This window comes from Hemibagrus wyckioides, linkage group LG24 (genome assembly GCF_019097595.1).
Source record: "Hemibagrus wyckioides isolate EC202008001 linkage group LG24, SWU_Hwy_1.0, whole genome shotgun sequence".
NCBI classification, from domain to species: domain Eukaryota; kingdom Metazoa; phylum Chordata; class Actinopteri; order Siluriformes; family Bagridae; genus Hemibagrus; species Hemibagrus wyckioides.
The window spans coordinates 10709462-10736512 of NC_080733.1; the positions used below are offsets into that span (position 1 = coordinate 10709462).

At 39.9% G+C, this 27051-nt stretch overlaps 1 protein-coding gene across 7 annotated transcripts in view; it reads left to right on the forward strand.

The window, feature by feature from the left end:
- elmo1 (engulfment and cell motility 1 (ced-12 homolog, C. elegans)) overlaps window positions 1-26622 on the forward strand; it is an 85270-nt gene extending 58648 nt beyond the window's left edge. For 4 of the 7 annotated variants that reach the window (XM_058377578.1, XM_058377582.1, XM_058377581.1 and 1 more), the window contains 7 exons: window positions 5584-5720; window positions 16926-17089; window positions 18486-18598; window positions 23049-23156; window positions 23240-23334; window positions 24808-24885; window positions 25475-26622. In XM_058377578.1, coding sequence (XP_058233561.1) covers window positions 5584-5720; window positions 16926-17089; window positions 18486-18598; window positions 23049-23156; window positions 23240-23334; window positions 24808-24885; window positions 25475-25675 — 896 coding nt within the window. In that variant the 3' untranslated portion in view covers window positions 25676-26622. The remainder of the gene's footprint in view (window positions 1-5583; window positions 5721-16925; window positions 17090-18485; window positions 18599-23048; window positions 23157-23239; window positions 23335-24807; window positions 24886-25474) is intronic. The other 3 variants (XM_058377580.1, XM_058377583.1, XM_058377584.1) reach the window with 1 other exon arrangement.
- The last annotated feature ends 429 nt before the right edge of the window (window positions 26623-27051 follow it).

Below are 27051 nucleotides of genomic sequence, written 5' to 3' on the forward strand. Positions count from 1 at the left end.
TGTACTGAACCTGCATGGCTGAAACGAATGGAGATTGTGTGTAAATGAATACAAGGAAAAAAAATAAAGCCCCAATTTTTTTAATTTGTATGTTTATCACTCTTCAAATAAGACAGAAAGGTATGTGGTTTAAATCTTCTGAAAGTTCTTTGTGACTATGGCTATCACACACACACACACAGTTTCCAACAATGTGACATCTTCTAAATCGTCGCCTAGGAATTGTAGGTTCCAAGCGACACTTGAACAGTATTTGATGGACACCGGATTAACTGTTGACTACCTTAAAGATGTAGCTTTGACGACTGACAGGCGCAGGTGATTATTCTTTACTGGCTTGTCATTGGATGACTGACAGGCCTGAAGAGTTTTTCATTAAGATCAGGACAGCATCTTTCACTACACATTTATCATTCCATCTCATCCCTTGTCTTCAAGGTGACTTTACAGACTTTAGTCTAGAGTATTCCCACCTTGCTTTTGTCACCCGAAATGGTTTGCTCGGATGTGGGAGCATCTGTGGTTTCAGCCTGTACTTTGCTGTGATTGGTGGCCAAATGTCTTCTCTTGCTTCAGTGTGAATTAAGTCTGACTTCAAGGCGAGAGGAGAACACTCGAGCCGAGCCGGCATCCTTTACAAATTACACCCAACACTTCAGCAGTGGTGCATTTGCCGTTTTACTATAAATCTATTTATTAGCTTTAAAAAAAAAACATAGAGAGTAGATGATGAAGAGTGCTTGAGACCTTTACTTAGCTCCTTGTTTTTAAAAATGTAAAAGAGCCATGACGAGCATGTGGAAGCTTGTGCTCAGATGGTTAATAAGGCACTGTTGACTGACAGTTAAGACCAATTAGTCAAGGCTGTATGCTACTCTGTGGCAGACTTTTTCAATCAAACCCTGCCAGATTTATATCAGGTTTTATTCAGATGCTTAAAAATTGCATGATTTCTTCTGCAGTTACATTTTAACATTTATTTTAAAAACAACATTCAGCAAAATAAGCATTTAATAGTTTATAATTTCTCACATATTCCTCATGTACTCTGTGTGCCTATTGAGCATGCATTGCCAGATATGTTCTTCTTATGCCACTGGCGGTAATGTTAGCATTTTCCTTAAGTAATCTGTTTCCTGTCAGCTTGTTATAGCAATAAAAATGCATGTTAGGCATCCGTTCTACAAGAAAACAAAAAGGACGCCTTGAAGTTGATTTGTAGTTTGCATAAAATGAGCGTTATCTTGTTAATTTGGTAACATGACAGCTATTTTAATAATAGTTAACCATCTAGCAGGGTTTTGCCAGAGCCATGCTAAAAATTGGGTTTAAATGTTCAGCTCTGTTGCCCAGGAAAAACATGATCCATTTGAAAGCCCTAGAAATGTTTTAATTACATTTCTGTAGACAATCGTAAGAGGCTTATTATGTTCACACCCTATATAGACTCAAGTAGGAGGTGTTAATGAGCTCAGATGCTTCATATTAGACTAAATATTTAAGTGTAGACTGGCCCTGAACTCAAGTCTGCTCAAACAACACCAGCCTAATTTGTCACTGATGTATAAGGTTGTTTATAATCGAAAGAGTTTTCCTCATATTGTGAATTTGTGTTGAGATTGAATGGCAGATAGAATTTTTTTAACACTAAAGTGATATGTTAGTGCTGTGAGGAGAGATCCTCAGATTCTTCAGTTCTGCTTTTGAGTCATCTATTCATTATAAGCTTCCTCTCTTCCCTTCACAAATTCTTTTGAAATTTCACACCAGGACCGCTATAGCATGACGTAACCACCATGTCATACGTCGCTCAAAAAAAAAAACCCCTTTGGATCACATCATTTTTGCTTTCAGAAATCCGACACTTCTGAAACGTTATCTTGAATGGCATTAGAGATGTGTATGTGGCACTGTGCATTTAGCAAAGCTTGCAAGGAGACGTTCGAAGAATCGTAAATATGTCTAGGCTTATGATTCTTCTTTTTTTTTTCCTGTGGCTTTTCAGTCCGTCACGGATGGAGCGTCCCTGATACGGTATTCAGTGGGCTTATGATGGTTTATGGTGGGTCAGACGGGTTACTGAGCTGCCAGATTAATGTCACACTTTGCCTGATGAAATCTGACTTGTGAGAAGAAGATCGTAATAGTTTTGGGCTTTTTGAGCTGAGGGGTTTCACTTATTTACATTGGAGCTTTGCCTTCCACTTTATGGAGATTAAGTGTATTGTATTTCCTGACAGCCACTACTAACATCACCGGCTTGATTTGTCACCAGTACGTGTTGATGTTCGAGGCCATGTCTGATTTATAGGCATGCTTAGTTATTTGTTTCCATTGGGAAATGATGCGAGTTGTTATGATGAAATATTCAGGGTTTTAAATTGTACAACTATTCTTCAGGGAGACGTTGCCCCAGATAAAGGCATTATAACAACACTAGATCATTCAGCATTGAGACAGTAAAGCACCTGGAATAAGACCAGATGATTTTTACAGTCTTCAGTTGCCTGGTTTACGTAGGTGAACCTCAGATTCCTTTTCTAAGATGCTTTTCTGTTCGCCACGGCAGTAAAAGGTTATTTGAGTTAGGGTAGGCTTCTTTTCAACATGGACAAGTCTGGGCATTCTCCACTGAATGCTCTCATGGACAGTGTTTTGTGTTTTTGCCAGAATTTTCTATAAACTCAGAGACAGTTGTACAATGAAATTTTAGGAGATCAGCAGATTTAGAAATGCACACCCATGGCATGGTCAAAGTCACTGTGATCACATTGTTTCCCATTCTGATGTTTGATGTGAACATTATCAGAAGCCCTTGATCGGTATCTGCAATGTTTGTATTGTGTTGCTGCCACCTGATTGGATAATTGCATGAATGAGCAGGGATGCAGGTGTTCCTATTAAAGTAGTAGGTGAATGTATCGACAGTTAAAAGCACATAATACATGGCAGGCTGCTATAAAAGGAGTTACATACTTTTGGTTGTGCTGTAATAACACAATAAGAAATTATTCTTTTTTTTGTGGAGCCTTGGATTCAATCTTAAATTTTGTCTTTTGGAAGTAGAAACTCCTAGATGGAATCAGCCGCTCTGAATGTACTTTTTTAAAAGGCTAGAAGGCATGTTTATAAGGCTGCTTTCTAGCACACTGATGGCACTACTGCATTCTGTTGGCTGGAGCAGCCACACCTCCTCAAATAAGAGCTCCTAGTCACCCTAAAGGCATCATTCATTATGCCGTGAAGTTTCAATTTCTGCCGAGCCAATGCAATTACCTGCCCTCTGTGAGATGCCAATGCCTGCTGAGAAGCCTCCAGGTCCACTCTCCAAACAGGACATTGGATTCAAGTTGGTATCATGCCGTGGCATACCTGCAGTGGTCTGAATCCTGTATTAAAAACTGGAGCATTCTCTGCCGGGGCTATGACCGATCAGAGACACCATTTTATTTTTCACCTTCAACAATACTGCTTATGAACACAATAACTGTGTCTCTCGCTTTTATCACTTTGGCACGAAACCCCCCAGGGATGCTCCATTTTTAATTTCAAAAGAAGATGAGAGCATAATGTTAAAAACTAAGGATTTATTCTGTGGTCCAGCTATTCAAGCTCTTCTCTGCAGGAAAGGGTTTAATAAGACAGTGTGGAGAAAGAACACTGGTTTTTATCTGGGTAAACAAGGCCGATACTCTTTTTAACTAAATTATTTAGAATCAGTAAACCTCTCAGCTTCTTGCTAATAGGTTGCTGTAATTCCCTATTATGCTGAGCCAGACTGTAGAAGGTGAGATCCTTACCCACACAAGGCACATCTGGATTGTGAATAAAGAGCAATCACTGCAGGAACAGAATGGCCTGGAATACTCTCTGAGAAAATGTGCCAATCAGAGTGGCATTTATAGCCAAGCATGTGCATTGTCAAGCAGTGTGTAGGTGTCTTGAGAGCTTAGCACTAAATCCTCTGGTTTGATCTAGTTTCAGGATGTTTCAGTAAGGTTGCTGTATCTGCTTCCTCTCAATCTCAGCTGTGGTCTGGGAATTCATACATTTCTAACTTCAGCTAAACTGACCATCTTGTTCAGTGTTTCTCTGTCCTGGTTCTGGTGTGCCACAGCCATATACATTGTGGTCTCTTTAATTACCTGAGCTGTTCGGTCTGTCTGCTGGAGTGGTTGGGATTTGTTGCGACTGGTCAGACTGTTTGCAGAAGTGGATAGGTTTGGTTGGGATTGGTCAGACTGTCTGCACGAGTAAATGGGATTGGTCAGACTGTCTGCAGGAGTTGATAGGTTTGGTTTGGACTGGTCAGACTGTCTGCAGGAATGCATAGGATTAACTGGGATTGGTCAGACTGTCTGCAGGAGTGGATGGAATTGGTTATGATTGGACAGACTGTTTGCAGGAGTGAATGGGTTTGTTTGGGATTGGTCAGACTGTTTGCAGGAGTGGATGGGTTTGCTTGGGATTGGTCAGGTTGGTCAAGAGCGGGCTGGATTAGTTATGATTCGTCAGACAGTGTGCAGGAGTGAATGGGTTTGCTTGAGATTGGTCAGACTGGTTGGTCAAAAGTGGGCTGGATTAGTTATGATTCGTCAGACTGTCTGCAGGAGTCTATGAGATTAGTTGGGATTGGTCAGACTGTCTCCAGAAGTGGATGGGTTTGGCTGGGACTGGTCAGACTGTCTGCAGGAGTCTATGGGATCGGTTGGGATTGGTCAGACTGTCTTCAGGAGTGGATGGGTTTGCTTGGGATTGGTCAGACTGTCTGCAGGAGTGGATAGGTTTGGCTGGGACTGGTCAGACTGTCTGCAGGAGTCTATGGGATCGGTTGGGATTGGTCAGACTGTCTGCAGGAGTGGATGGGTTTGCTTGGGATTGGTCAGACTGTCTGCAGGAGTCTATGGGATCGGTTGGGATTGGTCAGACTGTCTTCAGGAGTGGATGGGTTTGGCTGGGACTGGTCAGACTGTCTGCAGGAGTCTATGGGATCGGTTGGGATTGGTCAGACTGTCTGCAGGAGTCTATGGGATCGGTTGGGATTGGTCAGACTGTCTGCAGGAGTGGATGGGTTTGCTTGGGATTGGTCAGACTGTCTGCAGGAGTCTATGGGATCGGTTGGGATTGGTCAGACTGTCTTCAGGAGTGGATGGGTTTGCTTGGGATTGGTCAGACTGTCTGCAGGAGTCTATGGGATCGGTTGGGATTGGTCAGACTGTCTTCAGGAGTGGATGGGTTTGCTTGGGATTGGTCAGACTGTCTGCAGGAGTCTATGGGATCGGTTGGGATTGGTCAGACTGTCTTCAGGAGTGGATGGGTTTGCTTGGGATTGGTCAGACTGTCTGCAGGAGTCTATGGGATCGGTTGGGATTGGTCAGACTGTATGCAAGAGTGCGCTGGATTAGTGATGATTCGTCAGACTGTGTCTGTGAGAGTGGATGGGATCGGTCAGACTGTCTGTTGGAACTGATCAAGAGTGTTTACGGGAGTAGGTGAGATTAGGCAAGATTGGTCTACTAAACAGATTTTTTTTGGTCTGGCCCATTTGACCTGATGATTAATACTTATCCACTTTCTCCACAGCCAGTGAGAATTGCCATGACTTCCACCCCATGTTCTTCACTCATGACCGCTCTTTTGAGGAGTTCTTCTGCATCTGCATCCAGCTGCTCAACAAAACCTGGAAGGAGATGAGGGCCACGTCGGAAGACTTCAACAAGGTAAGAACAGTGTTCTGAATAAAGATCTCTCTGTCTGCAAAGATAAAGGGCTCAATTTCTATTTGCAATCTTTAACTCTAATCCACACACAATTATTTTTGAGCGATTGAATATTCAGGTGGCGTAAGTTATAACTTGTAATTAGCCATGGATTTCATTTAGGTTGGTGTGGAGCAGAGCCCAGCCTCTGCCTGGAAGTGTGCATGCATGCTACAATGTTATTTGTGTAATTATAGTAATCATTCTGCAAACTTGTCCCTGCAATTGCAAAGCAGTAATATCCATACTGTTCTAAGCTTTAATATCAGAGCTTAGTGCATATACATAGGCTTGAAAAGTACTCTGGATCACATCTCTTCTTCTGGGTTAAACTGTAGCTTGTGAACATTCACTCTGGGTGTTCCTTCCCACATTTTTTGGTAAAAATAAATTTCATTCTGAGAGACACGACTTATGACAAGGTTCCTGAATAATAAGACACTGTTGTTATGACAATGTTTCTAAAGGGGTAGAGGGAAAAAACCCGCAGTCTTGGATCACAGCGGCTCCTGTAGGCAAAATCATTAGCTTGAAGAATGCGGTATAGAATTTTTACACTCCATCACACTGAGGGGGTTGTTAGACCTGCACTCATTAAGAATCACGGCTTGAAGGTGACACTCTAATTGTGAATCAATGCTAATTCAGCAGCCGCTCCCTCTGTTCAGCTAGTAGCAAGAAAAAAATGCTGGCTTTCTATATTTTGGCGCTCATTAAAATCTGCAGCTCCATTGAGGTGGTCTGGCAAAAAGGAGGATAAGAAGGATTGTAACTGATGAAGGGGAACATGAAGATTTTATTTTTTAAATGAATCCTGGATGTTTTAAATGAAGCTAGCAATTGAAAGCTCATTGATATTTATTTTAACGCAAGTTGTGTATGCATTTTGTTTTCTACAATCTCATATCAGAGCTTAAAAACAGATATTTTTCCTGCAGATATTTGATTACATGAAGAACTGATGAAGGTTGCATCCATTTTGCTATGGTACATAGCTTTCTGGCATTCAGAGCGTGAGGAAATCACACCATAATGAGGTTTTATATATCTGTAGTGACTGTTTTTACCGTCACATTTGTTAAATTGACCCCTTAACCAACAGGGAAACTGCAGGAAGACGAGACAAGATGAGATATAAAAAAAAAAAGTAAATAAAAATACTTTCACATCTTTTCAATAAAATATATTTAGGGCTTATTGAAAGATGAGGTGTCTGTTTAAGTATGTTTAAGACCTAAAAGGGAATTTTATATTTCAGCCACAGTGACAGCCAATGGATTTTCCCAGACTGCCACACATATATTTTCAAAAGACTTTCTATACAACTTAATAGAAATTATAGTCTAACATACCTCTATGATCTTCAGCAGAGATATACAAAATCCTGTCTTCCTTCACTGGTCTATTGGAGGGTTGGCATGGCTGCATGAAAAAGGGTGCGCAGTCCTAACCACACAGCTTCATCACTCATGTGTGGAATACGAAGATGAGCCATATCTCAGTGTGGCAAGGGATGTTTTATTAATGACTCCCGTTTCACGATTGCTCTGTAATTAAACTTGCTTTCGGTGTCATTTCTTCAGAAGATGAGGTGGGAGAAGGGTGCCAGGTCAAACATGCCGCTGTCCCACTTCGCTGTTTATTTATGGAGTGCAGATGTGGGGTCGTGGTTAGACTAGAGTTTGGGTTGTATTTCTCCCCCCATGTCTCCTGTCTGTTGCGTTTTATTCTAGTGTGCAGTTGCAGCGAGAGCACCTGGGTTGTTTTCTCACAAAAATAGCTTTTGTTGATTGATGAGAAGGAAAAATTAAGCAAAATAGGGATGCATCAATCCTGCCGTTTTGTTATCCTAGTGCTGAGTATTGGCAAATACGCAAAATACAGCCGAAAGTATGTGGACACTTCAGCATCACGTCCGTATGTCAGCCTTCCTACAAAGACTTTTTTTAACTACTGCTTCATTAGGATTTCCCTTCACTGGTACTAAGAAGTGCAAACATGCTTCATCATGCACAAAGTGAGGACATGAAGACAGTTTGCAATGGTTGGCATGAAAGATCTCAAGTTTCCTGCATAAAACAGGGATGAACTGGAATGCTGTTCACCAGGACTTCTTGTCCAACATCAGTTCCTGATCTCATTAATGCTCTTGTGAAATGGATAAATCCCACAGACATTTACCAAAATATAGTGGAAACCTTCCCCAGAAGAGTGGAGTCTATTATAAGCCATATGTCCATTTGGCCATATAGTGTACCTGATACTTATCCAATATTTTGTAGTATCCCAGCCGACTCATTGCAAATTTCTTAAGGGTGTAATGGTGTGTTGTAAGACAGTCCTGGGTTCATTGTGGTGTTTACTTAATTGATAGGTCAGGTCAGGAAACACTGCATATGTTCATTGTGCTAATATTCTAGTCACATAGTGAATGAACAAATCATTAATTGCAATTATTTGACAATTAAGCATCGTAATGTAACCCTAGGTATCACTTAAACTGTAAATAAAATGCATTTATGTTATTAAATATAATGCTGTTCTACTGCTCTTCTTTGTTCAGCATGCTTTGAGTGTGTTATTGTGTGACCTCCATTTTGTGTTGAGCAGTGACTGGCCGTTTAGATGTACCTTAAGATGATGATCATGAGGTGTGTTTATGGATGACTGCACACCCTCAATCTGATGAACGCTTACATGCACGCGCATCTTGTATTTATATGCACACCATACACCTTCTGTTACCCCTCCCCCAGTCTATCTCTCTCGCTCCATGGGTTTGCCTGTCACATTGAGTAAGTGGTGTGTGTGTGTGCACGCTGCTGAAGAAAGAGAAGCCAGACTGATGCTCCTGGGGCAAAAATCTGACGGGCAACATTTCGCCTGTTTCCATAGCAACCGTATTCTAATTACTCTTACTCCTGCTCCTCTAGGATGAGATGGAATGCCTATTGTGTGTGAAAGAGAGCGAGAGCAGGAGACACAGGAGACGGAGTGTTTGCTCACGTACAGTTCCCTTTCTCTTCCTCCCTCCCATCAGTGACGTAAGCATCTACGGCACCTGAGTGGAATCTGCCGCCTGGGTGCATCAGAGCGTAGTAGTGATGTAGCAGCTCTGTTTAAGCTACCAGCCTTGCTTTTAATCCCCCTCCCACCGGGAAGCCCATGTGACTTCCTCGCCTGGACTGCCATTGGTCTGATCCATGCCACGTCTGCCCAATTGGGTTGAAAGGCTGGGACGGACATAAGCGAAGCTGCTGGGTGATGCTCTCGCTCTTTAGAGAGCTGATGCTGTGGAGAAGAATGAACAGGTTTCTGCATGCGCTTGTCTCCAGCTAACTCAGAGGTTCCATCAGCAGCACGCCCACCCAGTGCCATCCAACAAGCACCTCAGAGATCTCAGGCTTTCTCATCCAGAGTGCTTGCTTCTCTGTTCAACTGCTTGCAAGCTGTGCCAGCGTGGAGCCGGCTCCCAAATATGGAGGTGACGCCGACATGTGAGTATAACACTCACTCAAGCCAGATACAGATACAGCACTCAAGGTTGGCTGCTATTAGACGCGACTGCTGGAGAACAAGATTGAAAGAGAATAATGGGAATGAGAGGGCTCGGGGTTGGAAGCATGTTCGTATCATCTCCTGGACATGGACAGATGGGACAGGCTGAGGCTGTGGCTCATGTACAGGTCGGCTGCAGGCTTTGTAAAAGGTTGCCAGAGTAATCGGGTTAGAGGCAGATTTCAGCTTGTGATTAAATATCCCTCAATCTAGAGCAGGCTATCGCTCTGATCTGTACCCTCTAACCCTTACCACGCTGGTATTATGAATGAACTCATTACTTGTGGCTATGTGCCTCCTTTTCTCAACCCTTTCCACTCAGTGTGCATTGATCTGTCTGCTTTTTATTTTAAACATGTATGAGTTGTTGCAGCTCTCATCTGTTATATATTAGTATTTTCAGGGTTTAAGATAAGAGCATATTTGTTATTGTTAATATTTTTCCTTGGGGTAGTTTCAGTATAGAAATAGCTCCTTGATGTAGCGTTAATCCTCTTTTGTATTTACTTGTTGTTTTGGCTGAGCTGAACATCCAGCCTGTTTCAGTATTCCGTCAATTGGCTTCTGTGGATAATCTGAAAAGAAAAACAAAGCAGCATTTCTACAGAATGGATTGTCAGCACATGCATGGATTTGGTACATGATTTCTGCCAGCGGATTTGCTCCATCACCATCTGAATGTGATTGATAATGTTGATGAGTTTATCAGAGACCGAAATTATTGCAGTTATGTAAATTGTATGTATGTTATATGTAAATAATACTACAGGCCTGAGATAAAGCAGGTCTTACACAGTAATGCTCTTTATTTCTCTTTTACTTCATCTTTTGGTTTTCTTTTCCTTTCTTTCGAATATTTATTTTTTCTTCCTTCCTTCCTTCCTTCCTTCCTTCCTTCCTTCCTTCCTTCCTTCCTTCCTTCATTCCTTTCTCCAGTCCCTCCTTCCTTCCTTCCTCCCTTCCTCCCTTTTTATTTACTACCCTCCCCTCTGGGCTATTTATACACTAGTGTTTTCCTCACTGTGTTGAGGCTTGTGAAGTTGCATTTCCATCCCTGTGTGTGTCTCACACTATCAGTGCTGTCGCTTCAGCATCATGCCAGACCTCGAGCCAATGAAACAGCCTTGGCCATAGATATAAAGCTTCTATATTTATTCAGAAGGCATGTGTGGCCTCGGCTTGTGTTTTTTTTTCTTTGGCTATATGAGGTATAAGTGATGTTGAATTACTCAGCTCTGGGACAGAAATGCATTTTTAAGCTCAATGCTGAGGCCTTCAGGTGCCTTGTGTTAGTGACTCATTGCATAAATCCACATTTGTGTGTGACAATGCTGGAGCACTTTGCATTGCTTAAACACTCAGCAGCTTTTCCTAAAAAGCCCAGGGAAATTTATAACCAGGGTTGTCGGAACAAAACAACCACGGCAAGGGTCATGCTTTTTTTCCTTTTTTCATCTGTAATAATGTGTGTATGTTTTTGGTATTTGAGGTCACTCCAAGATTTCACAGCTATGTATGAAAAATATAAAGGTGCTTACAGGTCAGTGGGATCCAACTGGTACAACTGATCAGAAGATCATGATTTTAAGTAGCTCTGTTGGGTTTTTGAGTGGACAGCATTTTTAATGTGGCAGCGTATTGTGTTCAACTTGTTGAACTCTGACCTCTTTGTCAGTTAAAGCAGAAGTCTGACTTAAGAAGAATAAAAAAAATGCATTCCAGATTTGATCTTTTCTATGCAGTTAAAATAACCTTCACTCTTCTGGGAAGGCTTTCCACTAGATTTTGGACCATAACTGTAGGGATTTGTGTTAATTCATGCACAAGAGCATTAGTGACTTCAGGCACCGAGGTCTGGGGGTGCAGTCAGTGTTCTAGTTCATCTAAAAGTGTTCAGTGGGGTTGAGGTCAGGGCTCAGTGCAGGACACTTGAGTACTTCTATTCCAACCTTTGCAAACCTTTGGCACAAACCCAGCTAGATGAAGATGGAGATATCGTCATGCTGGAACATACTGGACTGTATCGGTGAAGGAAAACTGTATTGCTACAAAGCTTCCTATACTGAAGTGTGCTTTGTAGAAACAGTTTGGGGAAGAACCACAAGTAGGTGTGATATTCGGGTGTCCACAACCCTTTGGGCATATAGTGTAGACATAAGAGAGAGAAAAAAGCTGGAAAATATGCAACCCAAATTTAACCAGACAGAGTATCACATCATCCCTTTTAATATTCTGGCTTAATGGGAAGTCTGAATGATTTCACCTTCTTCCTCCATGCAGATCATTCTAGGTGGATCTAAGTCAATAGTAACTCTTATAGAAAAAGGTGATATGGAGAAAGAAATGGAAAATGTAAAAGACTATCATGCCTTGAAAACCAGTTAAGTGCAGGTGAGCTGTGCGTGATAGAGTCCTGGCTCCCAGTCCCTCCATAGTCTTCATAAATCATCCTAGAATGTAATGTAAAGCATGGTTACCCTATTTATTGTACTATGTAGTCAAATGTGCACTTTTTGCTGTTAGTCTGTGGAGTTGTGGTAAGAGTTTGGGAGGTCATAGATGTGCAGGGAAGCCTGCTGAGCAGGCAAATGTGTTTTCTGCTTCACCTGCTCCCCTCACTACTAATAGCCTGCCACTGCACAGTGCACACACAGCAGGCTTTTCAACCCACCTATGGAGACTTTTAGAACATACATGCTCAACTGTTTCAAATGCAAATACATTATAAAGATTCTGTTGAATCAGACTGTTTGGATGTTAGTTAGGTGTTAGTTGGGGTGGTTTATTTATTTATCTTTTTAACAGCAGCTCTTAGTTATATTAGTGGGCTTATTCTAAAATATTTAATTATTGTTTCTATAGTAACAGCTAAGACTAATAATGGTGTTGGTGCTGTTATTTAACAAAAGGAAAATGTATGAGTATAGATTTTGTGAAGCTTTTGTGTTTAACATTTATGGAAGGAGTCTTCAGTGTCGGAGTTCAGCGATCTGGGATTTTACTAACATAAGAAACAAAAGAGTCCGGTGAGGGAACAGCTCTTTATAATAGCTTTTAATAATAATATAAGCTAACTTGCTTGGCAGACCTTGACAGTAAATGTAATAAAATGATTTTAAAAAAAAACTGACGTCTTGTAATTAATTAAATAATGTATTTATTGTCAATATGCTGTGTTATAAAAGGAATAAAATACTGTTACCATGCTGTCAACTTCTGTGAGCATCACACGACCCCATTATTCTTTCCTAATAACATGTTCAGGAGTGTTTTACTGCTAAGGACCTGTCAAATGTGGCAATTCCCTACATCTGCTGATTTATTAAGAGCTTTCCCTAAAGTAGTCGCCGCTTGATCGTTCATCCTTTTTTTTTCTTTTTATAATAATCACGTCTGTTTGTGCTTCACAATAGTGCATCATGCTTTGATGTGGAGTGTTATTAAGCAGTACAATAGAAGCTAGGATAATAATAATGCAATTACCATGTCAATAGTAAAACGGATAATGTTCCCGTTTCCACCCTACGGTATTTTCAGATTCGCACCAGGTGAATACTTTTCTCAATGAAAAGAGGAGAGGAATGGAAAACTAGGATGCATTCATGATTCATGTAGTGCCAGCTCGCTTGGCAAACGTGTCGCGCCACTGACTGGATTGATTCTTTTGTGTGTTTCTAGACACGCATCCTGTGAATGTTCAACTCGACTGGATTGAATGTTAGGCTGAGGTCAATGTCACGGTCAGGTGGAAAGTAAGCAAACTGAAGCTGTGTTTGATGACCGTGTATGTGCAGTGTTCAGTTTGAATCAAGTGCACAAAAATCATTGTTCATTGTAATCACTCCCTCGTTGCGGTAAGAAATAGTAAATAATCATCCAATTTAGGCTTTGACTATATTGCGTAGAGAAAATCTATTTTGTATGACGAAAATGGTTTTGTTCCTCACCGAAGGGAGGAGAACCTTGTCTATAAGTATGATGGATAACCAGGCAAAGCTGTAAATAAAATTAGAGACAGGAGTGATGAATCTTACAGGCCTTGATTACCAACAAATAAGCATTCTGCTGTCAGAAAAAATCTGACTGGATTGCTAAAGCTACAAAGCTAAAACTCCTGCCTTTTTAGACAAGTAGAAGGGCCTGTGGTAATGTGACGTTAAGACCATATATGGGAATGCGGACATGCCTTTGGTTGCATATATGAAAGTCTTCAGGAAGTAGCAAGTTCATACTGCCTTTTTTCACAGATGTTGTCAACCAGGAAACATGAAAATTACCGAGAATTCCAGTTTATAATCTTTACCATAAACGGTGGCACAAGTTATGTTATCATTAGCAAACTAGCTAACTTTTAATCCTCATAATCTTCACTGCTGTTGGCAGTCAGCTAAGTGACCTGATTTGCTAACAGACATTAGCCAGCTAGCAAGCATGAGCTAACCCGACATGGTTTCTGAGAGGATTTTTCTTTTTTTCCAGTTGTATTCATAAGCTTGAAATGAAAAACAACTTGCAACTTGAAGCTATAAATGTTTGTCGGGCTTGACACTTAAAAGCATCTGTGCACCAAAAAAAAAGGACTAAAAGCATCCTTAAAGCCCAGCAGCCTTTAAAACCATCTTGGCTTCTTTTGTATTCTATGTACCATGAATTTTACATATATTTTTCTTTTTTCCATCTGGGTTTGCGCAAGAGCATGACTCACTAAATCGCTCATTTGAAATATAATAATGGTGTCTGCAATTTCAAATGAATAAAAAAGTAGTATGGCAGAATATACTATTGCAAATAATATTGTTGCACAACATGCGTTGGTACATCTTCATTTAGAAACATTAGCTAAGCTAACCAGTTACATGAACACAATGCACTAATGTCTCAGGTAAGAGCTGTCTGATTGATTGTAGTAAGTTGTTAATGTTTGGCTGTTAGGGTAAGTATTGTGTAAACCATTAGCCTAGGTTGCTAGCAAGTGTAATTCGAACTATTAGCCAGGTGGGTTAATCTTTTTTAGCAATACATTTTAATCAGTATAAACAAATGAATTATTTGATCACTACAAGTCTGTTATTGGATTAATCTGGGCACTGTTGGGTTTCTGCATGTAGAGTATTGTGACTGTATTTAGCTGCAATAAACAAGTCTCCACAATAAGGCTTGTACAGAGATAAAAACAGACACCAAAAACCAAAGCTTAGAAAAACACAGTATACAACTGCCACAATACAATTATAAACATTCACATCTAGTAGGCTAGAGGGAAAAAAGAAATACTTATGAAAAACTGCAAATGCTTAAAGCCCTGCATGTGTATTTTCATATGAGCCATTTAAACCTCATCCAGAAAAATATAGATTTCTTGACTGGGTTTTAAGCAGTTTTTGTTTCTCTGATAAGAACGAATGTTTGTCTAGATAATCTAGCAGTATGTTTTGGGCTCCACTTCTTTACACTGAGGCTTTTAACAGCATGATATAAATCCCCAGTTTGAGTTTGTTATGTAAGTTTCTGTTGGTAGGCTTGCACTATCATAAATATGTCTCATAATCATCATTAAAATATAAATCTATGTCTATAAGAAAGGGATACAGTGATTAGTTTAAGGTTTGGGAAAGGCAGTGTGATCTAGGAAGTGAATTTGATACTGAGTGCCATTACGGTGGACTGTAAAAATATCAAGAAATGATTTCATGAATTAAAGAAACACAGCTTTTGTCTCTAGCGAGCACTTTTTTTTTTTTTGCACAAGTGAAGATGCATCCTCTCCTCCCCCTTCATGTCGCTCTGCATTATCTGGGAGCTGACACACTGTGGGTGAATGTGTTCCCTACATATCAATGCTGGACCGAGTCGACAAAGAGCAGGAAAGGATTCTTGGTAGATGAACACTGCAGCAGTTGTAGTGAAGCAAAGATTCTCAGTACAGCTCACCTAATAAAACCGTTTTCTTTCTTTCTTTCTTTCTTTCTTTTTTTTTAATTCATAAATACCACCACCCACCCTTTCAGCAATAACGGTCCTGTCCTCCTCCACCTCTCTGTCTCTCCACAGGAAATCACACTTCCATTTCTTAAGAAGCCTACTGCTGAATCCAGTATACTTCTGTACAGACTTTAAAGAACATACACATTTAAAGGAATACACGTTATTTTCTAAATAATCTTTATTCACCGTGTCTGTAGTATATGTGTGAGTACTATGGACAATAACTGTGATCCATTTTCCTTTACTGTGAAACCAGCAGGAAACTACCTTACTTCTAATGTAGGTCTAAGGGCAGATGATGAATTGACAGTGATAAATGATTAAATGTTACATGTTCAAAACACTGTGTGACATAAAACATCAGGGGATGAGACAAATCTTTGAGAAGAACTGTAATTGTGTACACTAGAGCAAGACATTAAAAAGCAATTTTGGTTGCTTTCTATATACCCCCCCCCCCACACACACACACACACAAATCCCTCCCCTTAAAAGTTTGCCAGTATTTGAAAGGAAGAATTATAGTCTCATTTATCATTAAAGAATTTCTGAATGTCTTTTATGAAAATGTGTTTCCAATACAATATTTATTGAAGTCTCAGCAACTGCCCTTAGACTTTCATTATAAGTGACTAAAGTAAATTTCTGCCCTTTTCTCAGTACAGAGCAACATGTTGTCTCGTGTGTGCATTAATTGCACATGCTCTACCGATGTGCTAGACTGCTATTTCGTCGAACAGCACTGAAGTATTCCTTTAATCCTTTAAAACCGCATTTGAGAAACTTTCATCAAACCTTCTGTGATTTATCTCCATTTAACAGTTACTCAGCCTCTTTCAAAGCACAGACAGATCAGGGCAGTGATTTGGGAGGAAACCCTTACACAGTGCTCTTTTTATCACTAATTAAAAACTCATCTAATCCCAGTGCTGCTTAAGCTGCAGTGCATGGAAACAGCAGCTGGACTCGAATCCAGAGCAGCTGTTCAGCCAGTCGGGACACGCTGTGTTCACCGGCCCACTCTCTCGGCTCGGCGCTATGATTTATCGAAATGTAGCAGTAACAGCCTGAAAGTAAAGGCCAGGCATTATGTATGCTCATACAGTGCTGCGATTTCTGTGATAGATGGACCAGTATTGTGTCTGATAATTGTAGCAGTAATATTACAAATGACTTTAATAGCAGTAATACAAATGATGGGTAGCTAAATATGAAATTTAATCATTCTCTTAAGAACAACAGAAAAAGATTTGTAAGTGATATTAACAAGAGTAAAAGTCCCTGTGCACATACATCTGGCTTTCCCTTTCAACTTTTGATGCATTCAGAGCATTTTATTTTATGAATTTTAAGCCAAGGTGGCTGTACTGTCATTGGAATGATTATTTTGTTCCCATGCTTGATCACATTATCTAGAAAGAAATTGAAACCCCAGTCTCTACTCAATTTATCTTCACTTAAAATGAAGTCATATCCTCTGACGTTTTAGTTTATTTGTCTTAATGATTGTGATGATCACTGCTTCTACTTAATCACTGCACTGGTAATGTCTAATTAATCATTGGAAAGAACTAAGTGTCTATCTGAGTCAATATCTGGAATTAATCTGTGTGTGTGTTGTAGGTGATGCAGGTGGTGAGGGAACAGATCACTCGTGCTCTGACGAACAAGCCTAACTCTCTGGACCAGTTTAAGACCCGCCTGCAGAACCTGAGCTACACTGAAATCCTCAAGATCAGACAGTCAGAGAGAATGAACCAGGAGGACTTCCAGTCTCGGCCCATTCTGTGAGTCACACGTGCATGGACACACCATTTACATGTTGCATTCTCATATAGTGTACTCACATACATACTTGATGCAGCCATGTTCGTAGCACCTACTAGGATTTTGGGTTGAAGAAAAATTATAACAATTTAATAATTCAGTAAAGATGCCTGGCCTGGGTTGTGGTGTCTGAATATGAGCACACACCATCTATTTATTGCACAAGCAGAAGAAATACAGAAATAAAAATGAATGAATAAATAAAATAGTACATAAATAAGTAAGTAAATAAATAAAAATCCAAATTTAATGATTTAAAGGGAATTAAAAAAAAGTAAACAAGTTTTAGACTGTATTTTTATATTTAGTAGGAAATTACAAAACCATATGAATATAAAAAAAAATGAACAAAGTATGTTAACAAAAAGCAAAAACATTTCTTTATTTACGTGTTTATTTTTTTTATTTATTTATTTATTTTTTAATGTTTCATTTTGTCTGGTCCGCCATAGCTTGCAAGCACACATTAAAAGGACATTTCCACACAAATGGCACATTGTGTTGTAGGGCAGTCTAGATCTCATTAGACTAAGAGGACGCTCAATTAAAGATTTTTTGTAGCTGACGGCACGTCATTTGTGCTGCAGCGTTCGGTTTCAGAGAACATGCCGGCAGGACTTCATGCACCATTTAAACTCTTACAATTCTGCTCTTTAAATCTAATGAAACTTTTCAGTTCTGTTTGAATAACATTTTTTTTAATACTTTATAGAACTAAATTATATTTGTGGGTGCACCTGCCTCTTAGCTGTATTCATTGATGTTCATTTTTAAATTCTATAAACATATTGGTGCCTTTATTAGATCAGTCTTACGTTTTTGCTCCGCCTCGTAGGTGCAGCGAGACTATAGCTCATGCACAGTTTGTGTTAATCATTCCCTAACCATAGATAAGTTTCAGTTTACAGCGGTATATTTCAGCAGACTATATCTCAACTTTGCTAACACTTTTGTCTATAAATTCTCCTTTCGACTAATCGGAGAACTAATTTTCGACAGGTCCTCAAGTCAGTGTAGCTAAAGAGCACAATTTGAAAGTAGACAAAGAGTGATGCTACTGGAGTGTCAGCAACCTTCTCCTATTCTCCAACGCAAACGCACTACCACTCTCCTCCAAGCCATGCATAATTTAGTTTAATAGCTGCTTTATGCATGCCAGGCAGAATGCACACCTCCTTCAGGGGAACATGAAGAGAATGAATGAGTGCGCTTTATGCAGCTCTCACCTTTAGATCTGCATATTGAAAGATTTCTTTCAGAAATGCAGATGGCAAAGTTTGGCTGTGTCTCTTGCCTTTTTTGATATACATTGCTGTTTATTGAATGTGTGTGTGTGTGTGTGTGCATGTTATACAGGGAGCTGAGGGAGAAGATCCAGCCTGAAATCATGGAGTTGATCAAACAGCAGCGTCTTAACCGCTTGTGTGAAGGCACCTGCTTCAGGAAGATCAGCAGCCGCAGGAGACAGGGTAAAGCTCTAACACACACACACACACTTTGATATATGCTCTACATGTACATCTTATCAGGTGGTAATTTTTCCACAAGTCTTTCCCAGCCATTGACCAGAAGCACAGGAATTGATTGCAGTAATACAGGAATTGGGTAACTTAATTTAACACAATGAAATTGCTTTAATTTAATTCTTCTGCTTCTAAAGGAGGTCTAGCTGACCACCAAGCTTCCGACTGATCATGGAGTTAACGGGAAATCCACTGGCCAATTACAGAAAACTGTGCATCTTGTATTTAAGTTTTGAAAACGTAATCAATCTGGAAATTTACACACTAGTTTTCCAGTCACGGAAAATACCCAGATAATGGAGAAAATATCTGGAAAATTCTGGGGGTTAAACATGAGCACAAGCCTGAATTGAAATCCTGGGACGATTGAACTAGTGTAGTGCGCATCTTGAGTCTCATGTGTAAACAGAAGCCAGTAGAATACTGGGGGAAAGACATGGAGAAGCATTTTAAGAACAAAAATGCTAAAGAGGATGAACAGATGAAATTTCAAGTAAATAAAGTGATGATTAAGAAATGAATGAACACTATTTGCTGTTAAGATGAAATATAATCTAGATATCTGTATCCAGATGTCTGTGAAGCTGCTATACACATAAATGTATTCAAATTGTTCATCAAATTAAAGACACGGTCGGTACAAGATACAGTGATATGGTGTATCATACACTGAGGATGGAAAATGTGAACCTGAACATTATTATTACTAAAGCTGTGCTCATAGCTGCTGGGTTTTAAGTAAAGCAAGGCATGTGTGTCTGTTTTAATCAGCCAATGAGGAGTTTTGAGGTTTGTAGCTTAATGATGATGATATTAACTGTAGCTATGCTGATAGGCGTGAGTCATTTTAAGATGACCTCCTGTGAGTGACGGCTGTCATGAGTTTGTCTTGAAAAAGTCCTGAAAAATAATTCCCTAAGACGACTGGTAGAACTAAATAGATGGCTATATATTCAATAAGTGGTTGCTGTTGGTGTCGAATAGAATTGTTGCAGCTGTCAGAGTAAGCAATACGAGAATAAATGATAACAGCCAGCTCTGGTTTTAAGAGTAGTGTTAAAGCTTTTACAGTGTGGAGTGGAGAGCAGTTAATACTGGCTTTCACACAGGCTTTCACATGATTGGGGCTGTCTGCTTGAGCAGAGGGTGGCTTTATCAGTTAGCCTGGATAATTTAACATTGTTCACACTACATGAATAGATCACTCTGAGAGTAGACACCTTGTTTCTGTTCTCTCGTTCTCCATTTCACACTTTTCTACTTGTTGTCTGTCAGTTTTAGCCCTTTTACTTCAATCTGATCTTTACTCTGACCTTCACTCTGATCTCTAGAGCTCGCACTAGGTCCAGTATCAGGTTTAATACATTATACCACAAAATTCTGTATAAAGAGAGCCATATTTTAATCTTCCGCTTATAAATAGAACAGTTACTTTTGCTCACTGTTATGTGGCAGTGCAGGATCATTTAGCCGCATTAAACATATCTCCATGCAACACAACATTCCTCCCTGCAGAATTCAGATAAATATCTAGATAATCCTCAGGATCTTTTTGCCTCCTCGGGTGCTGTTAGTGTTAATAACGCCTCATGTGGTACACCATAAACCATGAAAGTCTTACATTTCTGCTCCAGTTGTAGGACTGATTCAGATGGCATACATTTTGTTTAATTAATCTGTAATGATTGTGATTGATTTAAGAGATTTCTGTATAAATGACGAAGCTGGAAGTGTCTAACTGGATTTCTTCTGTGCTAACTGGATTTTCCCTAATCTATCTGCTTGTCTACAGGCTCATAGCTGCTCAGGCTGAAATCAATTACATTACATTTCTTTAATATGTAAGTAGTCTGAGCTAGGAACGCAAAAAAGGTGTAACATTTATTACAGTTATTAGCTTGTTATTACTAACAGCACATTCATGACACTTTGACGAAGTTGTAGAAGGTGAACTCACTGCATCATAAGAGTGTTATAAATGTACATTTGATCAACAGTTTGCTTTAAGGGCAGTAAATTCTGGGATTTATAAGTAAGAAAACCTGTATTGAGAGCCCCATGATAATTTTTTACATGCTCCTAAAAATAGATACTGTTGATGGTTGTTGTTCTCCCTTACATGTAAAGACAGTTGCTTAAAACCTTCAATATCATAATGATCATGGTGTTTTGACCTAAGCCTTTCATGAATTCTCCTATTCTGAAAAATATTTCTAAAATGCTTTTGCATGCATTATAAAGGCACTGTGTAGATAACCTTTAAATCAAGTGTTACCAATCTTTCTCTACTAAAAGCAGCACCTATGAAAAATCTTTCATTATTCACATAGAAATTGACATTATGTTTTACAGGTCATTTTAGTAAATAAAAGATGGCATCTTTTCAACCGCTCTAGACATTCAGTCTGGAAATATTAATCAGACCGATTTAGACATGATGGAAAACGAGAAAGAGAGCCTGATGATAATTACTTTGCCCCAGATCCCTATATTATACTTGCCCTGTCCAACTAGGGTTCGGTTTTAAAAGCTGGAACATTAGCACTGGATCTGAGACTGCGTTACTTTCTGTTTCTGTATATTTGATTGGAAATGTTTGTGGCTTCCGTGTTGACTTCATCTGAGTAATTTCATGGCATGTGCACCCACACATTACTTTATTTTCGCCGTCTGTTCTTTCCTCATGTCTTTGTGTTTAATGGATGTTGAATAGAAGATCATATACAAATCTCTTGGACATGCATGGGTGTGTTATTATATTTAATAGGTCTGCTTCCTCTTAAGGTTTTCCTTGCCACTGTTGCCTCAGATTTGCTCATTAGTGATCTCAATCGGCGTATGAATTTCTGTAAAGCTGCTTTGTGATTGTGATATTGTTAAAAAAATATGATACAAATTTGAAAACTGGACACTCAAAATGTGTCTCCACCCAACTGTGCTTAAAGAAGTCTCCCCTTCTAATTCGGACTCCCCTGTTCATTCTCTTTTTTGTCCTTAAAATCCCTCTGCCAACATTTTTACTTGAAGAGCTCCACTCAAACCACATCTGCCCATCAAATATTCATCAAGCTGCTCTTAAATGTAAATGACTTTGCTAGCTCGCACTCTTGTCTTTTATCTGAGTGTCTAAGAGTTGGCAGGGAAATCTCTCAAACTGTAGCCAAGGGTCCCTACATAGGAAGCCTCAGTTGTAAAGCCTTGTTTTATTTGTTTACACCTTGAAAATGATCAGCACGCTTGATTTCTTCTGACATCTTGTATGCACACACAGATGGTTGACAATTCCTCCGTCTGGCTCCTCACAGCCACTCGGCTTGTGTCTATAGATAAATAAGCTTCAGCCGGGTGGGTATGTTTGTTAGGCGGGTGATGTTATAGAGAAAGAGAGTAATGAGCAGTCTGTTTGTATTCAATCCTGTCCCCGTCTCGTACCATGTGAGAGCTTGAGCGGGCTGCAAAGTGCCACTGTGCACAATTCTGCACGGCACGGCAGATCCCAGACTCTCCACTCTTTGCAACATTGCCAGGATGCTATTCTCAGCAATTAGGCTTTGGAAAGAGGCACCGGAGTAAGTGCCAGCCGTCAGCCTATGTGTAAGCAGCACTGTCACTTTGTGCCAACCTTCTGTCCAGTGCAGGAAGTGCCAGCCAGGGGTTGGAGAGCCTTCATGTGCCAGTTAAAGATTTAGTTAGTCAGCAGGCCAATAGCACCTCCTGAAGTCTCGTCTGGACATGGACATGTATACTACAGGTCAAAGTTTATTTACAAATTTTTTTATTTTTTTTTTTATTTTTTTAAATGGCCTGGTCCTCACAGCAGAGCTCGATGACAGGAAACCATGGTACTGATATCCTGAAAAAAACAATAATATCATGGGAAACTTGTGTCTCTCTGTAACAGTGAGCAAAACAAATAATTACTTCATCAATTTCAGTGTCAATATTTGTTTATTTCTTTTTAAATATTGCAGACATATAAAAGTTATGGGCATGTCCAAAATGATCAATAATTGACCATTACAAACACAATCATGCAGTTTGTGTCTGGTTGGGATTTTCATGATTGCAGTGTTTTAGCAAAAATAAATAAATAATTTAGTACATTGTACAATAGAAACTATCTTTTTATAACATCTGTTTTCCTAATTTGTTAAATCATATTTATTTTTTTTGCAAATTTGCTATTGCTTCCAAGCTGAGTGTTTAAAAACTACACATCAAGGGCTGCTGTCTGTCATCATGATTCATTAAAATATTACATTCATGGGGATAATAAAATATTATTCATAACATAGGGAACATTAGATAATATAAGCTGAATTTCTCTGAGAATTTGAAATTCTCTCTCTCTCTCTTTCTCTCCCTCTCTCTCTCTCCCTCTCTCTCTCTCTCTTAGATAAGTTCTGGTATTGTCGATTGTCACCCAATCATAAAGTACTCCACTATGGAGACCTGGAGGAGAGTCCTCAGGGAGAGGTGCCTCACGATTCTCTACAGGACAAACGTAAGTACAGCTGACCACATTACCGCTGACAATTACTCCAGAAGCCTGGACCATAGCTCACTGCTCCTCTTCCTTCTCGACAGTGCCCGTGGCGGATATTAAAGCTGTTGTCACCGGTAAGGACTGTCCACACATGAAGGAGAAGGGAGCCCTGAAGCAGAACAAGGTGATTTCTGGAGTAAGCTTGGTTTAATTAACCATTGTTCAGTGTGTGACATTCATCATTTGTGACTTCTCAATAATTTATTGGAGTATCAACAGCTCACAGATTCAGGGTCCTTAATTTGACCCAGAGCTTTGGCTTTCTGGGTTTTCAGGGTTTCTCCCAGGGTTGCTAGACTGGCTTAACTAAATTACACCTGGGTGTGTATCTTTGTGTGGACACACGTGCATGCTGATGGTCCCATCCTGAGTGTGTCTCCAGGATAGACCTCAGATCACTCTGACCAGGACAAACCAGTTACTGTAGAGTGAATGAATGGACCCCAGCTTCTTCAATGTAAAGCTTTCAGTATATCAATGAGCCCCCAAGTCCACCTAGCTTTCTAATATTAGACCTCACAAACTGTGTTATTTTTCCTTTAAAATGGAGAGAACTCTGGGTACTCAGGTGAATTCAGCTGCCTCAGGCTTTCCCCTGAGTCCTGCAGGCTGACTCATAAAAGACAAATTTAGCATGAAAAACAAAGCCGCATTGTGCCGCTCTGTCAAATTTGTTTATGGATTTTATCGCTGAGAATGCAGCAGGATGAATGGCTGAGGGGCAAAGAGAGCACCATGGTGCACTACTGCATCTTCTCATTGAGACCGAGACCAAACCCAAACACAACCCAGATAGTATCACTCATTCGGAACAACAAAACAGTCCGGTCCGTGCCAGTTCCTGTGCACAATAAGTCCGCATGCTAGAGAGTTCCTATCAAACTTCATACAGACGCCAAGCCATGAGTGGGTATTTAGTAAGGAATAACACACAACAGACTGTGCTGTTATTCAAATAAAACGCATGACACGGGGGTGTAATATGGTGCATCGTGCAATGCAAGAGCGTTACTGAAACGGACCGAACAGATATGTTCATGCAGAATATTTACTTTCAGAAAAGAAAATACTGATATCATTTTCAGTCGTTTCATTAATTTATTCGTTTTTAGGAACTTTTTCACCCATGTTTAGTCCTTTTCCTTCTATTAATATCTGAACACACACACTTTTAAGCCATTTAACATTCAGCCTCTGTGAGAAACGGAAAACATCGAAAATCAATTCAAATCCCACCTCAAGCAATTTAAAATCCTGCAACCGCTGAACCCATTGAAGGAAGGATTTGTGACACAAATTGTCTGACGTGAGAACAGTTTTGTATTCTGAAACGCTTGCCTGGCGGTAGCAGGTTTCCCTGACTGCGATCCCGAAAAACATTTGTCTTGTGCAATCTGTCAGGAGCTGAGGAGCATCTCGTTACACTAAAGCACTGAAACACTCCCTGTGCTTGCTGTTCACTGGTTCCCAGCAGAAGTTGAGGCATGCACACTCACACTGTGACAGGATAAGCCATCTGCTGTAGTATATGCGGAGGAGACGTGTAAACGGCTCAGAAACATCAACTGATTCTCTTTTTTTTCTCCTCCTGTTTCTTTCTCATTCTTAGGAAGTACTGGAGCTGGCCTTTTCTATCCTCTACGAGTCTGATGAGTATTTAAACTTCATTGCGCCTGACAGGCATGAGGTAATCAGTGCTACGGGATGGAAATAAATCACTGTTTTATCTGCTGTCCCTTTTAAAAGCTTCACAGTTTTCAGTGGCCATTTGCAAAGCTTAGTGTTTTATAATAGCAGAGTTCAAATCATTACGCTTTAAATGCTACTCATTTACCAGTTCCTATTATATATGATCATTTCTTTATATTGATCAAACCTGCACATTTACACAGTAAACATGGTTAAGTGCAAATGTTTGCACCCCCCAAAATAGAGAAATGGAAAATAAATGTCTATTATACAATTTGTCTGCCATAATAACAGTCCACTACACACAGCAGACTAGTTTGAAAAGAGATTTTGCCGTGAGCTTATCGAGAGTTTTGAAAAAGACAGTAATACAGTACATCTGGTAAAGTAATAACATGGGTTATTTATATCACAGGCTTAAAAGGAGATGCAAAATGTTTGTAATGAATACCGTTTTTAGAAGAAAATCTGTGAACCTAACACAAGAAGTTGCTACAAGAAGTGAAGTATATTAATTCTAAGGATTGTACCATTGTAGTTATTGTTCTTGACTGTAGATTAATATCCAGTGTGTGTTTGTGTTGCAGTACTGCGTGTGGACAGATGGGTTGAACGCTCTTTTGGGGAAAGAGATGACCAGTGAATTCACTCGCTCTGACCTAGACACACTTCTGAACATGGAGATGAAGCTCCGCCTCCTGGACCTGGAGAACATCCAGATTCCAGAGGCCCCGCCCCCTATCCCGAAAGAACCCAGTAATTATGACTTTGTCTATGACTGCAACTAAATCCCTCCACTGGACCAAGTTCTTTTTTTTACGTGCAGACTGGAAGAAAAGAAAAACTTTTAGGAAAAACAAAAGGATCGATTTTTATTTCTTTCTTTTGCTTAATTTTTTTTTTATTATTATTATTGCATAATTTCCCAGTGAGTTTATCCAACTCACAGCTTGCTTTTCAGGTGTCTGACACGTCCCATATGGTTGGATCCTCAGGTCCAGAACCAACATCTCATAAAAATTTCGGCTAACTTTACAGTAACTACACACACGCGCGCCTTGAACCTGGTTTAACTCTGGCTCTCACACTGTCATAATGCTTGTCCTTTCCGTTTTTATTTCCATCCATCCTGTTTGAGGTGAGAGCCCCGCTGCTGAGTGTGTGCAGAGCCTGGGGACTTTGGCTTTTAGCACTTCCTGCAGCAGACATCTGACTCACACAGGCGGCAGCTAACAGCACAGAAAAGGCAGTGTAAGTGGCAGTAGCTAAGAGTCAGAGTCCATCGCCATCAGCGAACCCTGCTTCATAAACGATAGACTGTTAACTCCTGTCTCATTTTAGCCCTGATCTGAGTCTCACCTTCCCTCCGTGGTCTCGCCAGCCTGTGGGACTGTAACCTGAAAATTCTATACAAATACAAAGTCCAACGCTCGCTTCTAATTTATACCCACCGGACTTGTGGTAGACTGCTGTAACATTCCAAAGCAATATATTGAGCTTCTGTTTTTGTAACATGGTGTAAACTTTAGTGATATTTGTGCAGCCAAGTAGTAAGTATTCTGTTTCATTTGTGTCCATTTTTTTTTTTTTAGGAACCTGAAATAAATTTGATCATGTTAATTTAAGTTAAATGATAAATCCTCTCCCTGTTTTATTTTTTTATTCCTTCAATTGTTGGTTATGTATTTTAGAGCCCTACACCATGCTGTTTACATTAAAGATCAATTCCAATTCAGCTTTCTGATTGCATTTCTATTCCATAACGCTTGAGCAACCCAGCCGGTCTTTATGCAGCTCTATTGAAACAACAAGCTGCCATGTGTAATTGCGATTTCGAACACTTTTTAGCTTTGCATTAGTCACCTTGCTCAAGGGCACAGTGGGAGAACTCGGCTCTTATCAGCTGGGATCGAACCCATTACCCTCTTTACAGTTCACTGCCTGTACTTCTGTGAACACTAGGCCTTATTACTTGAAGTAATAAAAAAAAAAAAGCAATTTAGTGTTTAGAAAGTCAGATAAGTTAATTCAAGAAAGTATACTTGTATGCAAACGTTTGCGTCTCCCACATGGTTCGTGGTGAGGGGGGAACACAATGCCATCTGCATCTGTTTAGTGCTTCCTAGAGGCTGTATTCTTATCCATGCTCAGATTTAAACCGGAA